The sequence below is a fragment of the Thamnophis sirtalis genome, unplaced genomic scaffold, assembly GCF_051295495.1.
Source record: "Thamnophis sirtalis isolate CommonGarterSnake01/CBP01778 unplaced genomic scaffold, rThaSir2_p1.2 scaffold_6, whole genome shotgun sequence".
Classification (NCBI taxonomy): Eukaryota; Metazoa; Chordata; class Lepidosauria; order Squamata; family Natricidae; genus Thamnophis; species Thamnophis sirtalis.
Window position 1 is genome coordinate 95,577,932 of NW_028261386.1, and position 21,950 is coordinate 95,599,881.

At 35.4% G+C, this 21,950-nt stretch overlaps 1 protein-coding gene across 9 annotated transcripts in view; it reads right to left on the bottom strand.

Moving 5' to 3' along the window:
* Positions 1-21,950, bottom strand: part of LAMA2 (laminin subunit alpha 2) — a 474,492-nt gene that overhangs the window by 87,041 nt on the left and 365,501 nt on the right. For all 9 annotated transcript variants that reach the window (XM_087718512.1, XM_087718505.1, XM_087718507.1 and 6 more), the window contains 8 exons: positions 17,754-17,896; positions 16,865-16,963; positions 10,991-11,102; positions 9,796-9,958; positions 8,384-8,594; positions 4,618-4,734; positions 2,144-2,307; positions 1,441-1,579 (listed from right to left, as the gene is read on the bottom strand). In XM_087718512.1, coding sequence (XP_087574638.1) covers positions 1,441-1,579; positions 2,144-2,307; positions 4,618-4,734; positions 8,384-8,594; positions 9,796-9,958; positions 10,991-11,102; positions 16,865-16,963; positions 17,754-17,896 — 1,148 coding nt within the window. The remainder of the gene's footprint in view (positions 1-1,440; positions 1,580-2,143; positions 2,308-4,617; positions 4,735-8,383; positions 8,595-9,795; positions 9,959-10,990; positions 11,103-16,864; positions 16,964-17,753; positions 17,897-21,950) is intronic.

Genomic DNA, 21,950 nt, shown 5'->3' on the forward strand with positions numbered 1-21,950 from the left:
TAATCCAGATCATAGTCAGGTTTGAGCTTTAAGAATGGGGGTCTATAAAATGATGTTCAATCTTGACAACATGTTTAAATTTGATTGTGTTGGTGATGGTGTACAGGATAAGATATGGTTGTCTTGTATACTATATAGATATAGTAAAAGTATTCCTATTTTATAGTTAAAAGGTAACATTTAAAGTTATTTCCATTGTTAAAAACTCGCCACATCCACAATTTGTTTCTGTTTCATGAAATAACCAAACTGTTTTAGAAGAGAGAATTACTGCCAAATTCAGCAATAGAGATTCTTGCTGAATAAGTTTACATTTCTTCTATTTTCACTCCTCTGTGATCTAGAAGAGGCATGATGGTTATGACTAGCAAGAGGCTACATGCAAATCTGAATATCATTACTAATAAATAAGTGTGAATGCTTAACTGGCTAATAAAAAGTTCATTAGACATAATGAAATTGTTATGATACCCAATTTGCAATATAAAAAGTAAAAAGTGTGTGTAGTCAGATCTAAATAATTGAATTTGGCTTGAGTCTTGGCTGTGTTACATGTAGTGTAAAATGATTTCCACGAGATTGAATAGATAAGTAGAAGCTGATAATAATAGATAACTGATTTATCTTGAGGCTTGTGATATTTTATATCACCAAATAAAAGGTTATTTAGTCTAAATTCCTTATTGAACTATCTGATTGATATTAAAAATGATGATAGCAAGCAAGGAATGAAAATTCTAGAGAATTGGGATTAAACAAATGAATTTTCCATGGGAAAAAATGTGAAATTTGGGTATAGAACAGTGTGAAAATTCATACAGCAATGGAGTCACTGTAATGTATATTATATTGTTAATTTTCCAGTAAAGGCAATATCATAGCAAAAATCATTTGTAGAAGTCCTTCTCTTGGTACACCAAAAGAAGAGATTTGCTTCGCATTATCAGTTGGAGGAAGAATCTGTACAACTAATCTGAGATGAGATTTAATAAGTTAAATAATAATAGCAGTAGTTTGATTATACTTTACTGATGCTTATTGTACTGTAGTTGTTTGTTTAGTAACAAACCTTATTTTAATGCTGTTAACCATAAACAGATTCTGGATGATGATGGCTTTGCCTGATAAAGCTATTTTATAGATTCCTGCAAGAAATAACCCAAATGTTTTGAATAAAACAGTAGAATCTATTTTATTTTGAAGAGTTTGTTGTCCGTAGAGTAACTAGTTTTAATTTACCAACATGATTTGGGCCATTGCTTAAGATTGCCTGATGGATGTTTATTAGCAGTTGTATTAAACCTTGTAATACACTAACCTAAATCAATGAGTATATGATAAATATTGCTAAGAAATAGAAGGACAATATTAGTATCTAAGCATTGAAGAAGATTATTTGAGAGAGGTTTCCATTTAGGCCCTCAAGAAATTTTCACTTACCAATTTTATGGCTTCGTTGGCACGAGCTTTAGCATCTTTAGAAATTGCATCTGCTTCATCAATATGGTCCTTGATATTGCTATAGGCCTTAAAAGCTATTGTTGCATTGAAGGAGAGGTTTTTAGCTTCATCAAGGATTCTGTTAGGAAAAACATATATTGAAATCAACTTTTAAAAACTCAAGGGGGAAATTTAGATGCTAATTCTAGACCCATATGTATTAATGATTTTTTGAACATAGGTACTCCCTACAGGACTCAGCCAGATTTTCTTTTGGGTAGGCATGCACAGATTTTCAACTTACAGCCTACTTCTAGCCAGGACAAAACAAACCAATAAAACAAAACAAACTTGACATGATTGTGATTAGGCCACAGAACAAGAATACTGCAATGTCACAACATGAAACATTCATCTAATGCTAAATATCATTGATTCTACACTCCAAAGTTTGAAGGATCTAATTTTGTTGGAAATTCTATCTCCCCCCCCCTTTTCTCTTTTTGTATTTATCAAGAACTAAAGTCAGTCTATTTCTTTGGGAAGATTGGGACATTGCCTTGGGAAAGCTTACACAATCATGATAATGGAGTTTCAGGATGTCCACTTAATTGTCAAAAATAAAATAAAAATCTTTCCTCTATTTCCCCAGCTATCAAATTCTAGAGTCAATGAAAGTGAAATAACAATCTTGTCAACTTACCCATCCAAAATAGCAGATGAATCATTCAGCTGGGCAGCATGGGCTTCTGCCTGCAGTACCTTTTCTGGAAGTTTCTTATTTTTGATATCTCCAGATAGATTATCTATTTTACCCTTCAGTTGAACTGAAAGTGGGCCCATTTCATTTTTAATATTGTCTATGTTCTAAGAAGCAGAAAAAAAGAAGCATGTTTAAGTAACCAAGTGTTTAAGCACAGAAATTGTAGCCCTTTGTAACAAGATTATTTTCCTATTATACTGAAATGAATCAATGAGCTTTACCCTACATTAAAAGAATTTTGATACCTATAGTTTGGATTTCTAGGTTTAAGATTCTATCTGCTTGGTCTCAAAGCTGAACTGAACTTTAATGGTCTTCTTGACTACACAAAGTTAACTAATCAGATCTTATCAGAATATAAAGTGGGATTTGTTAGTTAATATAAAACTGTTATTTCATCAGCACTCTCACCTCAGTCACATTCAAAATGATATTTCTTGGATTTTATTTGCTTAAAGACATAATGAAAAAGTAATTTACCCAATTAGTTATGAGAGGAACCCATTAGCGAAAAAGCACATTTCATTATGCCATCAACTTATGCCTTCAGCTAAAGCATGCTGTGAAATACATTATAATTGATAAAACTGTTCTTCATGAATTTTCTAGAACCAATTCTCTATGCATAGTATTTGTTTCTGATTAGAATCAGAAAGACAAACCAATATTAAATGGAACTATGAGAACACAGGCTGCCCTCTTTTAAGGCAGGAGGCATTTGCAACATTGAAGGCTTTCATCAAAATATAATGAGACAAACACAACATTGTGGGAACAGGGCAAAAGAAAGAACTTGCCTGGACATGTTTGTTCCACACTTAAAAGCAAGTCAGAAAAGGCACATAATGAGGAATAGCATATACAATGAATATGAAAATGAATTGACTTTTAGGGTATATACAAAGGCTACTGTCAGGTCCAGTCTAAGAACAACATACAGCAATCCAGCCAAAATTCACTTCTTTACTTATTCACACCATACAGACAGAATCTTGCCGGATTTAACCTATATTACTCTAAACCTAATGGATACACCTTGGAAGACTCTAGGGAATGGGTTTCCTAAATCTCTTCCTTCTTTTCCAAGTCAACTTTGGGCTTTCTCTCTTCTCTCATCCTCCCCCTGGTTGTGCCCTCCCCTTGCTGGGAAACTGCAATTTCACTGTGGCCCATCTCCCTGTCTGTAGGCACAATCTTGCAAAGCTTTATGAAGTGCCCATGCACTTCCTCCCTTCAGAAGTGGTATTCTACCGATTCAGACTGGTTCGCCCAAACTGGTAGCAGAAATCACAGGTGGGCCCTGCCCACCCGTCCCAGCATTTAGGCTCCTTTTTTGCCAAAAGCACATGCGTGGAAGGCTGTGCACATACACGTGCTCACATTTGCGAGCTGGTAGGGAAGATAAGTGAATATCTGGATTCTTGACTCACTCCCATTTCAAATACTATTGGAATAGTATAGCAGAATTATAAACCCATGGAACCAAATGATTGGAAGAGAACATTGTACATCATGATCAATCACTTAAATGCTTAATGCCAAATTAAAACATCCATAGGTATCTATATGGAAGGACAAATAGGGGAAATGTTGACATATAGCATGAGACCAACCATGGGACTTGCATACTTGTGTCTGATGCAGGTACAAAAGTTGAGGCTTATCTTGTGATATTGTGAAACATACTTTTTCCCCCCGTCATTGAAATTTGTACCAGATAACCATTAAAGAATCCCAAACATCTTCAGCTTCCTTCTTCTACAAGGAAAATGCTTCTCTTTTCCAAGCGTCTCAGAAGTAGTTGAATTACAAAATCTAATTTGCAAATGTCATTTTTGACTGATTTTAGTCTTGGTATTGAGCATCTCATATGGTCAGGAAATTAAAGCCATCAGGTTATTTTTTTTCACTAATTCATTAAAAAAAATGCAATTTCCAAAAACAATATGCTAATTAATTACTCATATTCAAATATAAAGTAACCCTGTCATTCAAACATGCCATTTTAATCTTTGAAAGTGATTTTTGTTTCCATTTCTCCTCTATCATAACCATATCCTCTATATCTCTACTACTTAGTCTATCTGAAAATACAAAATACATTTTTTTATTGCCTGCTGATTCCCCCTTTTTTTTCAGTTAGACTTATATACCGCTTCATAGGGCTTTCAGCCCTCTCTAAGCGGTTTACAGAGTCAGCATATTGCCCCCACAGTCTGGGTCCTCATTTCACCCACCTCAGAAGGATGGAAGGCTGAGTCAACCTTGAGCCGGTGAGATTTGAACCGCTGAATTGCAGATAGCAGTCAGCTGAAGTGGCCTGCAGTGCTGCACTCTAATCATTGCGCCACCTCGGCTCTTTTATGTTGCACTGCATTATAGCCTCCACCCTTAAAACATATATCAAATTTTACCTCCACAGCCAAATTGATTCCATTTGCAAGTTCATTAGTTTCACCAAGGATGTCATTTCCTTCTTTTAGAGTATTTTCAGTTTCCTGTCGTCCATTTTCTATAGCTTGCTTCTTTTTCTATATGCAAAATATAGAAACATTTGTGATTTTATGTATTAATAAGACATCACATTCCCATTATTATTTCACCTAGTGCTGTGCCTGTGTGTTTGTGTGTGTGTGTGTGAGAGAGAGAGAGAGAGAGAGGGAGAGAGAGAGAGAGAGGGAGAGAGAGACTGACTAAAGGTAAATGTAAAGGTTCTCCTTGCACATATGTGCTAGTCATTCCCAACTAGTCATTCCCATTTCAAAGCTGAAGATCCAGCACTGTCCAAAGACATCTCTGTAGTCATGTGGCCGGCATGACTAAACGCCGAAGGTGCACCAAACGCTGTTACCTTCCCACCAAAGGTGATCCCTATTTTTCAACTTGCATTTTTATGTGCTTTTGAACTGCTAGGTTGGCAGAAGCTGGGACAAGTAATGGGAGCTCACCCCATTATGCGGCACTAGGGATTTCACCTTTCGATCGACAAGCTCAGCATCTTAGCCACTGAGCCACCGCTTTTCCTAGATATATGAGACTACTCATATCCAATTTACTAGCAAAGGCATTGTTTTACATTTTCTTCATACAACAAGATTTACATTTTAATTCTCATAGGTAGGGTACTCTTAGCTATGTCAATAAGTTGCTTGAATAAATCGCCACTTGCATACCTTCCCTGAGCTTTGCTGTACTCAAGCTGTACTTCCCAGCCACTTGCACTTCCTCTGCGACTCAACAACAGCTCCCTCAAGTTCAGGCATGTTTGTGCTGTGCTTCCCTGGTCATTTGTGCAGCCATTTACCTGCCTGCCACCCTGCTTGCAAGCCATCTGGAACTTGGCAGATTCCTTATTGACTTTGGCTGTTGGAAACTGACAGGAAGTTGCAAGGAAGTGCCCAAGATCCTCACTTAATAGTGGCAACTTTGGAAATGGCATTGCTAAGTGGTGTAGTCATGTGATGTTGGGTTTTACAACACTATATCACTTAGTGATGGAAATCCCAATCCCAATTACTATTATAACTCAAGAACTATCTGTAGTTAGTATTTATCTGCAACTTCCTTAAAAAGCTGCATTTTCCCAGGAAAATGCACTTGTCCCTCAGTACTACCGTACATCCTCATCAATCTTGAAAAGAGGTGTTGGTTTAAGAAGTAGCAAACAAATGTTAAATTTACATGGACCAACACACCTTTTTGTTATTAAGTCCTTTATCAGTCCTTATATGGAAATAAAGAAATGTGTCTCTTTGAGTTATACTTTATGATAAAATATATAACTATATAATTTTAGGAAAGTTTACCATGTTTTCGAAGATTAAAAACTGAGGGATGAAATTAAAAAATAAAATTTCAATTCGCCAGAAGTTAACCTTGACTTGAAGGAAACTCTTCTTTCATAAATGGCAAAGGTGTATCTTTTCAATGATTCTTCTCTGGAACAACGTTCCCCTTGAAGTCCAAGTAATCCCTGCTAAGCTTCAAGGAAATAATGTGTTTTTGCTGACCTTGGCAGCCGATATGTGATGAGGTTGTCACCTCTTACTGCGGAACATTTTATTTAATTGAACTTTCATTACACCCTAGGTCATTAGGAATGTTGTTATTTGTTATGCTGATTGCTATTCTACTCTTATTTATACATCTTTTTAATGACTGTGGGATATGGAGACTATTTAGAGGTGGAAGCAGCATTAGAAACCCATAAAATTAAAAAAAGGACCTTCTACAATGTTTCCTATTACAAAAACACTTCATCAGAAACCTAATGATGCTAAAGGAAATTCACTTGCCAAACACATATCTATTTTCCTTATAGCCTGTAGATTGACAAAGCAGATGTCTATGGATGCTGATGTTCATCATCCCATTTCTGAACCTGATTTATTATAAGCAGCCTTACAGTGAGTAAAGATCGATAAATCCTTACAGACATTATCTTATTTTGAGCAATTAATTTTCAGGGGAAAATCTCTGCCTGGCCTTTCTTGCTTCTTCTCTTGTTTATTGACTAAACCTTGATAACTACCCAACTTTGACCATGCCTCTGCCATATGCCTCTGATTTTTGACTAAATATTGTAAGTGGTCCATTCTGGGATCACTAGAAATTGGACACAATTATCTCTGAACCGATTTGCATTTAATTAGATATGAATATAGTACTGGACAATTTGAAAGTGACTTGGAAAAATTGCTTTGGATATAATTCAGTTACTTTAAGACATGCATTATAGATACATTTTTTAAATGTTTCAATTTATTAAAGCAGTAATTGAGGCTGAAGCCAGAAAGAAAAACAGCATGCTTTAATAAACAGCAGAGAACTGGTTTGTTTGTACAAAATCTAAAATTATTCTTCCAAATAATTTCTAAACAGTGTTAAGCCTTAAGCTTAATATAGTCCTTCAAGACGAAGGAAAAAAGAGAAATTCCTGCAGATTTTATACATAGAAATCATACCATCAGAAACAATACCCCCCACAACCAAACTGTATCTTCATGATTTGAAACATGGCCTCATGGCACTTGTTAAAAAGTATTTTAGAAATCTAAATTATAATATATATTTTTTGCTTTGAGTGGAATCACATAGACTCAAATTTAAAAAAATGTTTCTACACATTTGTGTGCTTTGTGTATGTACATTCAATTTGTAACAAAAAAAATCAGACCTCCTAGACAAATTATAGTATAAATTCATTCAGATTGGTTGCTGTTTTCCTTTAAACACTTCCTCATTTAATATATGACCTTTGAACATTCCAAAGTACAATAACATTTTCTCTGAAAAAAAATTAAATATATTATGATTGGCCCAACCTTTGACACACCCTCTATACAGTCTGTCTGTCTCAGTGTGGATGTGGATGGGTGTCTGTAACAATAGTATTTTTTTCTTCCTACTTTAAGAGCTGACTGAGAAGCAATACTACCCTTTAGACTGTTAGCCCCTGTAGCTTTGAAGCATATTTATGGAAACTGCTACTATTGGATTAATATTTGCCTTCAGGCAAAACATGAGTGAGACATAAACAAGAAACTGAACACATTTATCTTCATTTGAGGTTGACTTTGCTTTTACTGTCATGGCTAAGCATTTGTTAATGTACAGTATAATGTGCTTTCAAGTCATGGCAATTAAATTCAAATCAAGGAAAATCATTTACATCACTTAACTACAAAAGATATATGATGGCTTGATTTATAATGTGAATTTGCATATACTGTACCCATTTTAATTTCTTCCTTGAGAGCATGAGAGAAAAGAAAGTGTAGCCATACTAATGTTGAAGATTAACTGTCTCTCCCTGTGTGCATGTGAATAGAATATCAACATGTGAAGTAATGGCTATACAGGGCTCTAAGGGGGTTTGTTTTTTTGAATCACTATACATTATATGTATTATATATTAACCACGAACAAGTCACTAGAGTTTCTTTCCATTTTCTTCCTATTTCAATAACAATTTTGCTGCTGTAACTTACTCCAAATAGTAATTTAAACAATATATCCAAGATTTCACCAAGTTATATCCATAGTATTTTGGCTGTATTTTTAACTGGAAAATAGCACACATTATCTTGTTTGGGTCACCTCTGATTGATTATATGGAAAATATATAATTCCATATGGAAAAAAAAGTCTGTAAAAGGGATTTTATGACCAAACACCCACCTCTACTCCTGTCAAGTTTCTTTGGTTGATTGCTGATAGTCTGTCTGCTTCCCGAATTTTATTAGTTGCTTCTCTCAACAGGTTCAGAGCATCATCAATTTTATCATGGTAGTCTGCTAGTTTCTCTTTGACTTCATTTTTCAGGTCCTCAGTTTTCTTCTTTGGCTCTACAAATAGCTTGTTCATGTTCTTCAAGAGGTCTTCTGCTGACCTACAACCACACCATAAAAAGTGTTGAATAATAGATCTCACATTCTGTTCATTCTGTCTCCTTCTGATAGGTATTTAAAAATTGATTTAGTTTATGCAGCTATTCATTAGGACATGTTTCATTCATGATATTGCTTTGCAATGCTTATGGGTTCAGCAGGTACTAAACAGCTCCTTAGCCCGTCTCTTGCTGACAGATTCAGGCATAACATCATTAATAGTTCAAAGTAGAAATATATGCATTGGATTTAATTGGATCTTGAATTGAGTAGTGAATCAGGATGATACAGAAAGAAGTTGTAAATATCAAGTTCAAAGCAGAGATCTTTTGAAGTAGACTAATCTCAACCTCTGGGCTCCTTAAGGTGATTCACAGAAGCAGAAAGTCATTTCACCTGCAAAACTCTGCATTTCTACTGAAATTCCCAGACTGACAGATCTAGTTTCTATTTTCAATGGCCAAGTTTACTAGGGACTCTCTAAACTCAGTACTTTTATCTATGTGGTTTTTAAAAAGGAGCCTTTCATAGAGGTGATCCAAGCTGTTGCTTCCTCAAGCTTCATGGTTCCAAAATTTATTCCTAAACTCATTTTTGAGGTAATAGTTGTAAATATAACATAATTCAGGATAAAAATAACTCAAAACTCTGGTTAGGTTTTTTTGAATCAATAAAGCTGTACAAAATAAATAGAATCTGGGGATATTAAGGCCTCAATGACATTGATCCAGGAGATAGGGAGAGGAGGGAGAGGGAGGGGAAAGAGAGGGGGGAGGGAGAGTGAGCACACCAATTCCTTTTCCCTTTCTGTATTCATTTGTATGCTTAATAGTAGAATAACAGAGTTGGAAGGGACCTGGGAAGCCTTCTAGTCCAACCCTCTGCCCAAGCAGGAGACACCATTCCAGAAAGTGATTGTTTAGTCTCTACATAAAAGCCTGCTGGGAAGGAGCACTCACAACTTCTGAAGGCAAGTCGTTCCCCACCCCCCACCTCTCTCACACACACCTTACTGATAAGTAGTTATAGCTATTCTCAAACATACATAAAACTTTTTTTTGTTATTCCAATTTCTGTTTTTTTATATTTGAAGTCTTAAACTGCCACTGAAATTTCAATTTCCCCAACTCTGAAAGGAAATTTCATTACAGGCATAATAAGATCAACTATGATTTCATTTATATTTTCTCCTTTGCCACTCACTCTAATTCATCTTGAGCTACTGCCTTTTGCACTTCCAATTTTCTCTTCCTAAGTTCTGCCATCATTTTGTCAACTTCACTTTGTAATTCTTGAAAGCTTTTGTCAAGTGCCTTGTCTGGGATCCCAAGTGTCTCGTTCAGTTTTAAAGCATCATCATTTACACCTGCAGAAAGATGGCAAATTATGAAAGTCAACAAAATGCAAACGGATAATGTTTAGCATATTCATTTGATTTAATTTCATTTATTGAAATGTTCCTGTGATATTCCTCATGTATGGGAATGGGAATAGGTCCCATTACTCCAATAATAAAGAAAGAGACAGCAGGATTAGACATCATGTTTCATATATGGGACCATAACCTATTTGTACAATCCAAGTGAATCAAAATAGAGCTGGAAGGGATCTTGGATGTCTTCTAGTCCAATCCCCTGCTCAAGCAAGAGATCCTATTTTATTTCAGACAATGTTACACAATGTGTACATGGTACTTTACTCAGCATTGCTAGAAAAGAATCACACCTCAGTTCTAAGAATGATATCAAGTTTACATAAAAATTATATCTGTGTGGTCTTCTTTATTTAGTATGTTTTATAATCCCTAAATATTGCTTAATACCTTCTAATTACTATTCCCAATTGCACTCTGAAGTTCACGGAATCAAATTCCTTTTATAATTTGCTGAGTCTCAAGATGCATTTATTTCTATCCATTTGCAAGCAGATGTTCATTTCTAGCACGAAATAATGTATTTTTAAAGGCATTTTGAGAAATTAAAAATATACTCTTAATGCACCTTGTAGGGTATTAAAACTACACGGTGCTTTTTTGCTTCTCCTCTTAAATGAAAATTTCATTGAGTTGAAAATAAACAACAGCAAAGCAGAAGTTACCCATTAGTTATTTAATCATAATAGCTATTTTTGTCGACTAAAAACGTTCCTGAAGGAGAACATTTAATTTCTGCTGTTCAGTGGTTGTAATTGCCAATTTACAAACAAACTACCCTCCTTAGATTGCAGGAAACCTGCAATTATTTGACTATAGTTTCTGTAGTTTAACACAAAAGTCCGGTATTTTAATCAACCCATCCTTTTATTTTATAAAACTCTTGTTCAATGTCTTATATAATTATTCTTAAAAATGTGCTGCTTTCCTTTCCTCAAGAAACCATTGGCATTTTCCCTTTCTTACCTTCTGCAGCCTGGAGGGTGACTTTGATGAGCTGTCCAAGTGACTTCGCTCTCTCATTAGTTGTCTTAGCATCCTGTCCAGTTTGTTCCCCATCTGCTGTCACCTTGGTCGCCTGGCAATACAGATTAAAGAAAAGTGTAATTAATGAACATGACAAGGAGATACTCCATCTGTCTGAATACACTTGGAAACCTTTCCTCAAGCAAAAAGAGATCAATGAATTATTGATCAGATATACTGGAAGTGACACATACTCTTCCCAAGTACACAATTATATTTTATAACCACTTCTATCATTAAGGGGCCACCACAGGCTCAATTTTTCATTTCTTGGAGAACATGTTGGAAAGAATAGGACACAAAGGAATTCTGGACAAAAAAAATGGATTTATTCCCAACCTTAAATATGTAAGACGCTATATTTGATTAAAATACCGCTGTTCCAAATGAAATAATGGATCTCTTAGGATTTCATTAGACACTTCAGTCCTATTGATTTTAGTGTTACATGACACTTGGTTAAGAATACTTAAGTAGCACTTTCAAGTATAGTTTTAATGAACAATTTATAATTTGTTTATATGACTACACTGTAGGAGATGACCACGCTGAGCCCAAGGGTGGGGTCAAACGCATCATCAGTTCTGAGTCTTTATGCCCCCATAAGAGACTGAGATCCAGCTCCCACTTGAAGTGCATTGACTCTTATTTAGCACAAATTTCCTTGACCATTAGTAGTTTGAATTCTTTTTTTTTAATAAAATGTTTTTTTTAACTTTTCAACATATAAACATTCCAACTTTCCTTAAACAGTGTGTCATATGGGTACAAATATCTCTGTGCAACAGTTTTCAGCATTTACAACATCATTCACATTAATATTAATTCTCTAATTTTAAAATTGTAGTATATTAAACAATTGAACATTATTAACCTATTCATTTTTCTCTTAACAGATCTTCTAATAGAAATACAATAATAACATTAAGCATACTTATTGGTTCAGATTCTTGTATGGTAAAGGTTTCCTTGTCAAGTCATGTCTGACTCTAGGGCACAGTGGTCATCTCCATTTCTTGACTGAGGGAGAGAGTATTATCCAAAGACATTTCCTATGGCCATGTGGCCAGCATGATTATACACCAAAGGTGCACTGAATTCTGTCATATGGGTAGCATGAAAGAAACTTACAGTACTTTTGAACTGTATCCTGGCTCCTGACTTCTTGCACCTGGCATATATCCGCATGTAATTTATCAACAGTAACCCTCCTACTTTGCAATATAAATCACAGTTCTAAATACATTCTTTGTGGGACAAATCAAAAATAGCAATTCACATTTTCCTCATTTTCCTTCCATTATCTTATTGCTAGAGAAGTAAATAAATCTCAAATATGTTGAATCTGCAATGTCCTTGACACTGGAAGTTAAGACCTCTATATCCAGTGTATCTAATTTGTCAGGTGTAAAATATGGTCTAGAGCAAGAGTGTTAAACTCAAGGTTCGGGGCTGATCCAGCCTCAGGATGCTTAGATCTGGCCTGTGGTGCCACCTTGGAAAGAGCCAAGAACTGGCCTGCCTCTGCCAGGGAAAATGGAGCTCAGGAGGGGCTGTCCTGAGCTCTGTTTTCACTGGCAGAGGGTTGCAGGAGGCCATTGTAGCTGAAAACGGAACTCATAAGGGCTGCATGTGGCCCTCCCAAGCTCTGTTTACATTTTCTACTAGTCAATAAAATACAGATCTGGGAAACCTAATTGGCTGGCTTCACATTATTAATGTGACCCTATGGTTTATTGAATAAACCATATACTCTTGGCTTCACATAACACGTTAGATCCAAACTGAACACCTTTTCCTAAATATAATGTATAAATACGGTGATATAGAAATGACCCCAATATATTTTATGGGACCTAATTTCTGGTGTGTGGAATCCATTATAAGTTAATATAGCCATACACTAGTAAGTTATCATTTAGTTATATTATACATTTACTAACTCAAATCAATTATTAAAATATTTTTAAGGATTTTTTTTACTACTGTGAATTTAACAAAAAAGATAAAAACAATATAAAAATAATATCAATTGTTGCCTGTATGGCTTTTTGTTATTTAAATCTTCAAATAGTATAGGTCTAGTTTTTTCCGTCTTTTCCAAATGTAGCCATATAAAGAGATAGTATATTGAAGGAAGAACTAACATTTTATTCTCCAAAGATCCATTCTCTCTATCAAAATTGGTTTCTATTTTTATCTTGTACATCATTTATCATCATCATTTTTTCACCTCCTAAAGTTTTCTTCAGCCAAGGAATTGGATAGTTGACCCACACTTTATCTTTAGACACTGACTATGCTGATTTTGTCAACTAAATAGCCTTTTTTTTCTTCCCTTAAGCCATTATTTTCTGCTATGATTTTTCTAACGTACTTCCTAATGAAGAGATTGGGGATATTTTCAATACTTGGACATTTTTGAATGCACAGAATAAACATATTGTCCAATATGGATTTTGAGTTTATCAAGTAAACATCCAAATTTCATCAATGTGGGCACAGTTCTTCAGTTTTTAATTCAGTTCTTCTTTTTTTAATCACTAGGTGGCAGACTTTCTATGGATATAATCCTCCACCTGGTAACCAATGAAAATTCCAGTTTCTATAGTTTTTAGTTTTTACTAATGAAAAGAATAACAAACAGCAGAGGTGTCATCTCAGGAGGATTTTTACTTCCAGAAAACAAAGGTTTTAATAACAGACTTTTCACCCCTCTTTTCTAAATGAGGTTTGCTTGATAGAAACTAAATCACAACTGAGATTTGATTTTGATCACGGGATTTTGCCCCTCACCCCCAATCTCTTGCTGTGTGCCTCTGTTGGGTTACAAATTAAAAAATATATAATTTCTTTGCCCTTCCTTTTTAAAGAAATGGTATTACAAATTTAAAAATTTAAAACATGCTAAAAGTAAGCCCCCTTCCCATGTTTCATTTTAGTACTTTATAATTAAAAAAAACATATAGGGGAAGGGTGCATATGACATATTGCCATGGTTTATTTTAATTTGATGACTGTTGACAGAATTTTTTTCCACAGAGATATAAAAATAACCAATACCTTCATTATAAAAGAAAGGCTCAAGAAAAAAAGGGAATATTAATTTTAAAAACCAGTGTAACCTGGCACAGTAGCCCAGCATCCCCACAATCCTGGGCCTATCCCCATGTGATCCAACTTCTAAAGCAGCCATGCAAAAACTCCAGCTGCTTTAATTATTTGAAATCTGGTCTTTTGCATTCCAAAGCAAAAGCACATCTTTTTGAAAGAGATGCATAGTCCTAGGGGTTTCATTCTGTAGTAAATATTCTAGGAAGGAAATACACTGTGAGTATTTTCTTTTTTGATTTTGCCATTACAAGGAGGAATACCAGAGCCAAGAGCATTTCAGCACTGGGCCATTCCACACAGGGCTTTCGAGCTGCCCACAAAATCTATCATGGAGCGATATGGTCCCACATCATTGTCAGCATTCAGCCATTGTACAAATTAATTTCTAGCTCAACTAGCTGGGATTTCCAAGGAACTTTGGTGGGAATTTTAGACAAACCCTATTTCCCATCTGCGTCCCATGATGGGATGCAGTGGCTCAGGGCTAAGACTCTGAGCTTGTTAGCAATAGCAATAGCAGTAGACTTATATACCGCTTCATAGGCCTTTCAGGCCTCTCTAAGCGGTTTACAGAGAGTCAGCATATTGCCCCCAACAATCTGGGTCCTCATTTTACCCACCTCGGAAGGATGGAAGGCTGAGTCAACCCTGAGCCGGTGAGATTTGAACCGCTGACCTGCTGATCTGACCTGCTGACCAGAAAAATCGGCAGTTCGGCAGATCGAATCCCGAGTGCCACATAACGGAATGAGCTCTCATTACTTGTCCCAGCTTCTTCTGCCAAGCTAGCAGTTCAAAAGCACATAAAAATGCAAGTAGAAAAAATAGGAACGACTTTTAGTGGGAAGGTAACATCATTCCGTGCGCCTTTGGCGTTTAGTCATGCTGGCCACATGACCACGGAGACATCTTCAGACAGTGCTGGCTCTCTGGCTTTGAAAAGGAGATGAGCACTGCTCCCTAGAGTCAGGAATGACTAGCACATATTTGCGAGGGGAACCTTTACCTTTACCTATTTCCCATCTCTTGGGTTTCAAACAACATAATATTTTGTTCATGGCTCTTGAAGAGGGAATTTTGAATGAATTCACAATTCCTCCTGCAACAACTCATTTTTTTAAAAATAGTCAGACAAATTCCTATTGCTTACCTTAAAACACAGCAAGGGTTGAGGTGAGCTGATTTGGCCAGTGAGAAATTGAAATGAAATTGATAAGAATCTACCTTTTGTACCTTGAGCCATGGTGGTGCAATGGTTAGAATGCAGTACTGCGGGTTCCTTCTGTTGACTGCTGGCTGCCAGCACTTTGGCAATTCGAGTCCCACCGGCTCAAGGTTGACTCAGCATTCCATCCTTTTGAGGTCAGTAAAATGAGGACCCAGATTGTTGGGGGAAATATGCTGATATGTGAAGTACTATATAAGTCTAAGTACTATTTCTATTGCTTCTCTTTGCCCCATATTGTATTTGAATGATATAGAGATGAGTTTATCTGCTTGTAATTTATTTCTTTTCTTTTTGTGGAGAACTGGGGAGGAAGAGTTTTTTTACTTGCTCTAAAACAATTTATTTCTCTCCTTCTTTCCCCATTGACAACTTTGGCCATTTTTACATGCCAGCAGGCTGTAATCGTTGGTTGGAATGTTCTCGCCTGCAACCTACAACTATGGGTACAGCAAATGGGAAATATGTTTGGTTGGAAAATAAGCTGCATTTTAATTTATTTCATCTAAGTTGCTTCCATAAACTTGGAATTTCTTCCTGAAAGAATTCAGGAAAGCAGGCTGAAAACAACTAGCTGAAAACTTCATCACTAGCAGAGAAGAGACCGCAGACCTTTCTTCAAAGAAAGGCTGGGAGAAATAAATCATAGAATATAGAATATGCCTAATGTGCTGAGATATCAGATATGCTGGTTCTGTTGAAAAGAGTTCACTTGCTGAAACCCCTGTTCCTGTAGTTATTTCACCACAATAAACAAATAAAAATGTGAGAACCGTGCTTGGAATAGAGTGAGTTTTGAATCAGGCAGTTGCCAAATAGCCTTATTCCTTTTTGCGACTACTGATAACTAGAGAATGATAAGTTGGTTTCTTTGCATTTATTCCTTTGAGCAATAATTCACTTACATGTTTGTTTTTGTCTTGCAAACAAGACCAATGTACAGAGTATATTTTGGAAATGTGGATGGGGACTTTTGCTGCTCCAATGGAATCCTGATCTAATTGTTTTTTTTTTTTTGTGCTATTCTATTGGTCAGCTGGGGCAGAACACTGAATAGCTGACAATATTCCCCCTTTTTTTGATTCCACATCTTGCTTTATACTGGTTTGAATGGGTGTATTAGTAGAGAGACATGGTTAATTCATCAAAGTTTTTAGTTTTATAAATGTTTTCTTCTGATATGCAGAACAACTTCCAATGCCACTAGGTGTCCTTGTTAAATTATCCCTGGGAGTAGCCTAGGGTTTCTCAAGTAGGTGGCACAGAAATGCTGGTAACAAATTCATCAATCAATCCATTATAAAACATCATATCATCAATATCCTGTGTGTTTCTTGCATATAGACATTACAAAGAAAGTACAAATGGAATACAGGCAGCCACATGGCTCCAGTAAGCTGAGATAAAGTCATGGGATCCCATTATTTTAAATGAATTCAGAATTTATTTGTTTGCTATTTGCTGGTCAAACTCACCCTTGTCAGCAATTCATCCATTTCTATCACAAGAGTATCTAAATTCTTCTGTGCCAAATTAATAAGTCTTTCTGGTGTTTGCTGAGGTGACAATAAATGCTGAAGAGGAAAAAAAAAAGAACATTTACATTGTGGGTGCAATAATACTACTAGTAGAAAAATGTAATGCGGTATATGAAAATAATTTCCCTGAATATCTTTATGCAGAAGAAAAAGCATGGACATGGCTAAATCTACCATTATTAAATAGGCAAAGTGCCTGTTTAAACATATTACATGTTAGAAAGGTTATGTAGGATATGGCCAGGCTAAGACTGAGGGAGGGTTCAAATCAATCAAAAGTCCCTGCACACCCACAAGAGGTCTAAGTCCAGCCCACCTTGAATTTCCCTTGAACCTTAGTAGCTCAGATTCTTGGAGAGAGCTTAAGCTTGCACTAGATCTTTATATTCATTTGAACTAACTGAATCTCCTGACTTCCCTGGGGCTTGACAGGTTGTTTTATGTTAGAATATAAAGTGTACAATCACCATGTGTTTTACTGCTTTACTGCTTTACTGTTTAACTGTAACAGGAAATAGGAAACTCTACTTAAAACAAAAGAACAAACTTGTAAACACTGCCATCTAGTGGCTGAATACTGCTTTAGTTGTTGCAGAAAAATACATTCCAACAATGAATTCCAACATTTTCAATACCTCTATGCTTTGTTTATATTTACTATTATTTTCTTCAATCAGAAGAATTGAAAAATCAATTCATTATGATAATGGTTAAAGAAATTAAACTATTAACTCAAGTTTTGCTAAAATTTAAGCACAATAACATATGTTGATTAAAATAATGCTACTACTTGAGATCCAAACCACATTGATGGACTTGATTATACCTTTAATTCGTGGGTTGTGTTTTCAAAAGAATAAAGCATTTTATATGGTGGATAAAGTGGTCCGCTAAGATTAACACTTAGAGTCATCTGATTTAACTGATCCAAGTCACGAAGAAGGACACCAGTGCACTCATCATCGCAAACTGTGGGAAAAGACAATTTAAAATAATATTTATTGGTGTTCAACTTCTGAGACAAATGCTTCTTATTTCAACTGAAAAACATTTTATAGTATACATAAAATGCGCCAAAATATAAGGCCACTAACATTCAGTAACTGGTTCCTAAAAATTCATGGAGCAATAAAAGGTGGAGAAGCAAAGATGTCTCTAGTAGATTGGAAAAATGGATATAAAATTGCCCAGATCTAGTGAGAAGGCCAATGTGACATAAAATACTCTTTAGATAAGAGCTCAATATACAATTTTTAGAATAACAAACACAAATCACTTTGCTCAGTCTAGAGCAGCTAAAAATCTTATTAGGTTTAGGTGGGGAGGAGTAACAGAAGGATAGAAGGGCAAAGGGCAAGGGAAGATTTGAACAAATTAATGTAATAGCTACTTAAGATCCATTTCAATTATATATCAGTATTAATAGCAGAGATTTAAATTAAAGAGCAAAGGTTAGAAATAGTGGTAAAGCCATTGAAACAATGCCAGTCAAAGAAGAGATAATTAAAAGAGCATTTTGAGGAAGTATATTGGTAATATTTGACACTCAAGCCTGGGAATTATGCACAACTGTGCAGAAACCTGATGTATAGAACAAGGCACAGAATAATTTAGGGAATATGTAGTAAGTGAATAGTGCATATTCCAAAATACATTTCTAGATGGAAAGATCTTCTTACTAAAATTGCAATGTGATTCTACCTTTTTCTCCTTGGCAATATTTTTGTGGTAAGAAAAAGGAAAGGAGAAAAACACAAAAGACGATGAAGTCTAATCCTCAAAATTCAATGAAACAGGGTGATTGCACAATTTTTTAAAAAAATTGATAAGTATCCACAAAAAACTATCAAGACAAGCTAACCCACCATTCTAACATCACCAGATCCTTTTGGTCTCCAGAGGACCAAAATCCAACCCTACACCCCTCAAATGGTTAATAATAATTTAATAATATGGTATATTGAAGCTAAACAAACTACATCATGAAGCCTGGTTTATGAACTAGGCTAGTTGTAAAGATTGCAAACTAATAAGCTCCTAGTTTAAATCCTTATTTCTGATTTATTTAAATTAATCAGCATCTCTGTTTTTTTGTTGTGAAAAAAAGTCTATTTATCGATGCACTTAGTTTTTAATGGGCAACCTTACTGAACTACTTTGAAAATATTTGGACATACAACAAATAACTGTTTTTAAATTTTTTTAAGCTATTGTAAACAGCTAGACATCTGCGTATGTGTACGATTTCTTCAAGTAGGAATCCCATTCTACTTAGAAAGATTATTATTCTGCCTAAGGGTTAAACAGGAAATTATATTCTCCTTACTTTGAATATATCACTTACATGAATTGGGCACTGCAGAAATGTAATAAATAAGTAAAAATAAATTAAAAATGTTGAATGAAATAAGAATTGCCTATGATTCAATGCTTGGTTAGTTCTCAATTCCTCACTCTGATGTGCTAAGAAGACTTGCCCATTAAAATGACATGATAAGCTTAAAAAAAATACACGATCCCCAAAGAAGTCTTTTTCTAGATACTCTTCCCTCTCTGGTGATTCAAATTTCATATTTATAGATGATTGTCTAAGGCCTTGTCCTTGTCTGCAGTTTACCATAGCATGTTAATAACTCAAGGCTATTCTTACTTTGCACCCAACAGATTCATGAAAAAGCTTTAATTTGACACTAAAGGCTCTTCCCTATGGTTCACTTGCAATCTTCTCCATCTGTCTGTGGGCCAGCAAAAAGCTAATAATCTCCTTGTTGCCCATCCCAATTGCCTCTGTTCTGGCTTGCAGCATCCTCACTTCCCATAACAGGCAAGGCCATCCTCTTATCTGATTGGGTTAGGAAGGCAGCAGGTAAATCCACTAATATAGGGATTAATTTATTGTTGATTAGCAGAGATGAAATGATCTCATTTAATCACCTTCTGAACCTGGCCACTGGGCCAGAAAGAAATTACTGGTAGTCCTTGACTTATGACTGGTTGTTTATGGATTGTTTGAGGTTACGATGGACTCCTCAAAAGGTATTTATGACCTGGCTCTGAAGTTATGACAGCTCCCAACCATGGTTACAAGACAGCATTTCAGATGCTTGGCAACTAGCCTGTATTTGTGGTTGTGTACAGCATTCCATAGTCATGTAACCACAATTTATGACATTTTTGCTGAAAACTGACATTTACTTCTGCAAAAAATGTCCCCTACTGAAAAATGGGTTCACTTAACCGTGGCACTCACTTAATGACTTCTCCGGAAAAATTTATAAAATACGAGTCAGTTGCATGATAACCCATTTTACAGCTGTCACAACTTATGAAGATAATGAGCAAGCTCCGTTAAGGTCGCAAGTCGAGGACTATCTGTATTAAACATGTAACTTCAAATGAATACTGAGCCTAGTGGTAGATCAGTCATTCTACATTTCTTAATTATACAGGGTGAGGGGGGAAACTTTATCTAAAAAAAAAAAGGATGAATAGATTATAGTGATTCTCATGGCCCCCTAAGCCTTACCATGAATTACAAGGGTGCAACTTCCATTTGTTGGACTGTTACTTTCATCCTTACATGTATAGTTCAAATTTGAAAAGTTGCATGTTCCCTTTCTAGTAGGGGAATGACACCTAAAAGCATCTTGACATAAACCGTTATATCCTAAGCAACCGTTTGCCTGCCTGCGTGCTTGTGTACGTTTGCATGTCCAAGTTTCTTATCAGTTAGAGATGTATTCCTACAAGTCAACATTTGATGAACTTTTATTCAATCTTCTGCTATTTTATATCCAATTAAATTCGGGTTTTTCTCCTGTTAAAAACAGGTATGTGTTGCTCCAGTCAGTATAGAAAAGTACATTTCAACTGCAGAACCAGATAAAACGGCGAAGCAAATCACTAGAAGAGAGACAAATTGATTTAATGAAACAAGAAGGCAATTGGGGATTGTACAAAGCAGCACTGAGAAGTGACTTTTCAGTTATTTCCTTTTCTTCTTTTTGCTTTGCACACCATGTTCTCCATCACTGATTTGTTGCTTGAACTGAAATACATTATAATTGCTCAAGTAAGAAGGCAATATTTTCTACTTTATGTATGCATATCTGAAAAATCTGTGATCTAAGTTTTCTTATGTTCTTTTTATCACACAAAGAGAAAGTAGGTTTCCATGTCTAACATAAGGATTTACACCAAGTTGTGAATTTTACATAACATCTACTTGCTCAGTTTTGTTAGGTATTAATCAAATAAATATCAAAAAGGCCTAGATTTTGAAAAAAAGAGGAACAATTTGTTGTAGTAAGTCAGCAAATAGCAACCCACTATTAAAATTTCCTGATTTTACTTTTTTTTCTATTTAAACTCAAGGCAGTAGACAATAAATACTATAAAAAGGGATGCAAATGAAAACCAACTTAATTCAGCATGATAAAAAAACTGAATTGCTTATAAAGACATGAAAATACTCTAAATTAACAAATAACTATTTCCTGTTATATGGTCTATGAACATTTAGCATGAATTAATATCTCTGGGTTGAAAATTGAATTGAAAAGAGGAGACACATTATTGTCCCTTCTTTAATAAAGGAGACAAGGTGCAGTTACTCAAAGACTGGATTAAACTGGAGCAATGGAAATGTTACAAAATGATAATTATATAATTTATACATGACTAAATATCACCACAGTTTAGTCTATAAAACTGTCAGTAAGAATTAGTGTTCACTGCTAACAAATATAGCATTATAGCCAAGATGATTACAGTTATTCATGGAGAAAAGCAAAAACCATGCAGCATTTCAGCAAGGCATTAATTGGAAGCACACTGGATGAAATTAAGTATTTCTTAAGCAGATGATTGCTTGAGACTCTCTTCCTCAAATTCTCCAAAGTTTGCTTTGAAGACGGTTTTGAGGTCATGCAGAAGGATTCAAAAGCAATACAAGAGTTGCCCCCCTCCCACCTTTAGGGTTGGAGCACATTTTGTTGGTGGAAAATTTGTTAACTTAAAACAA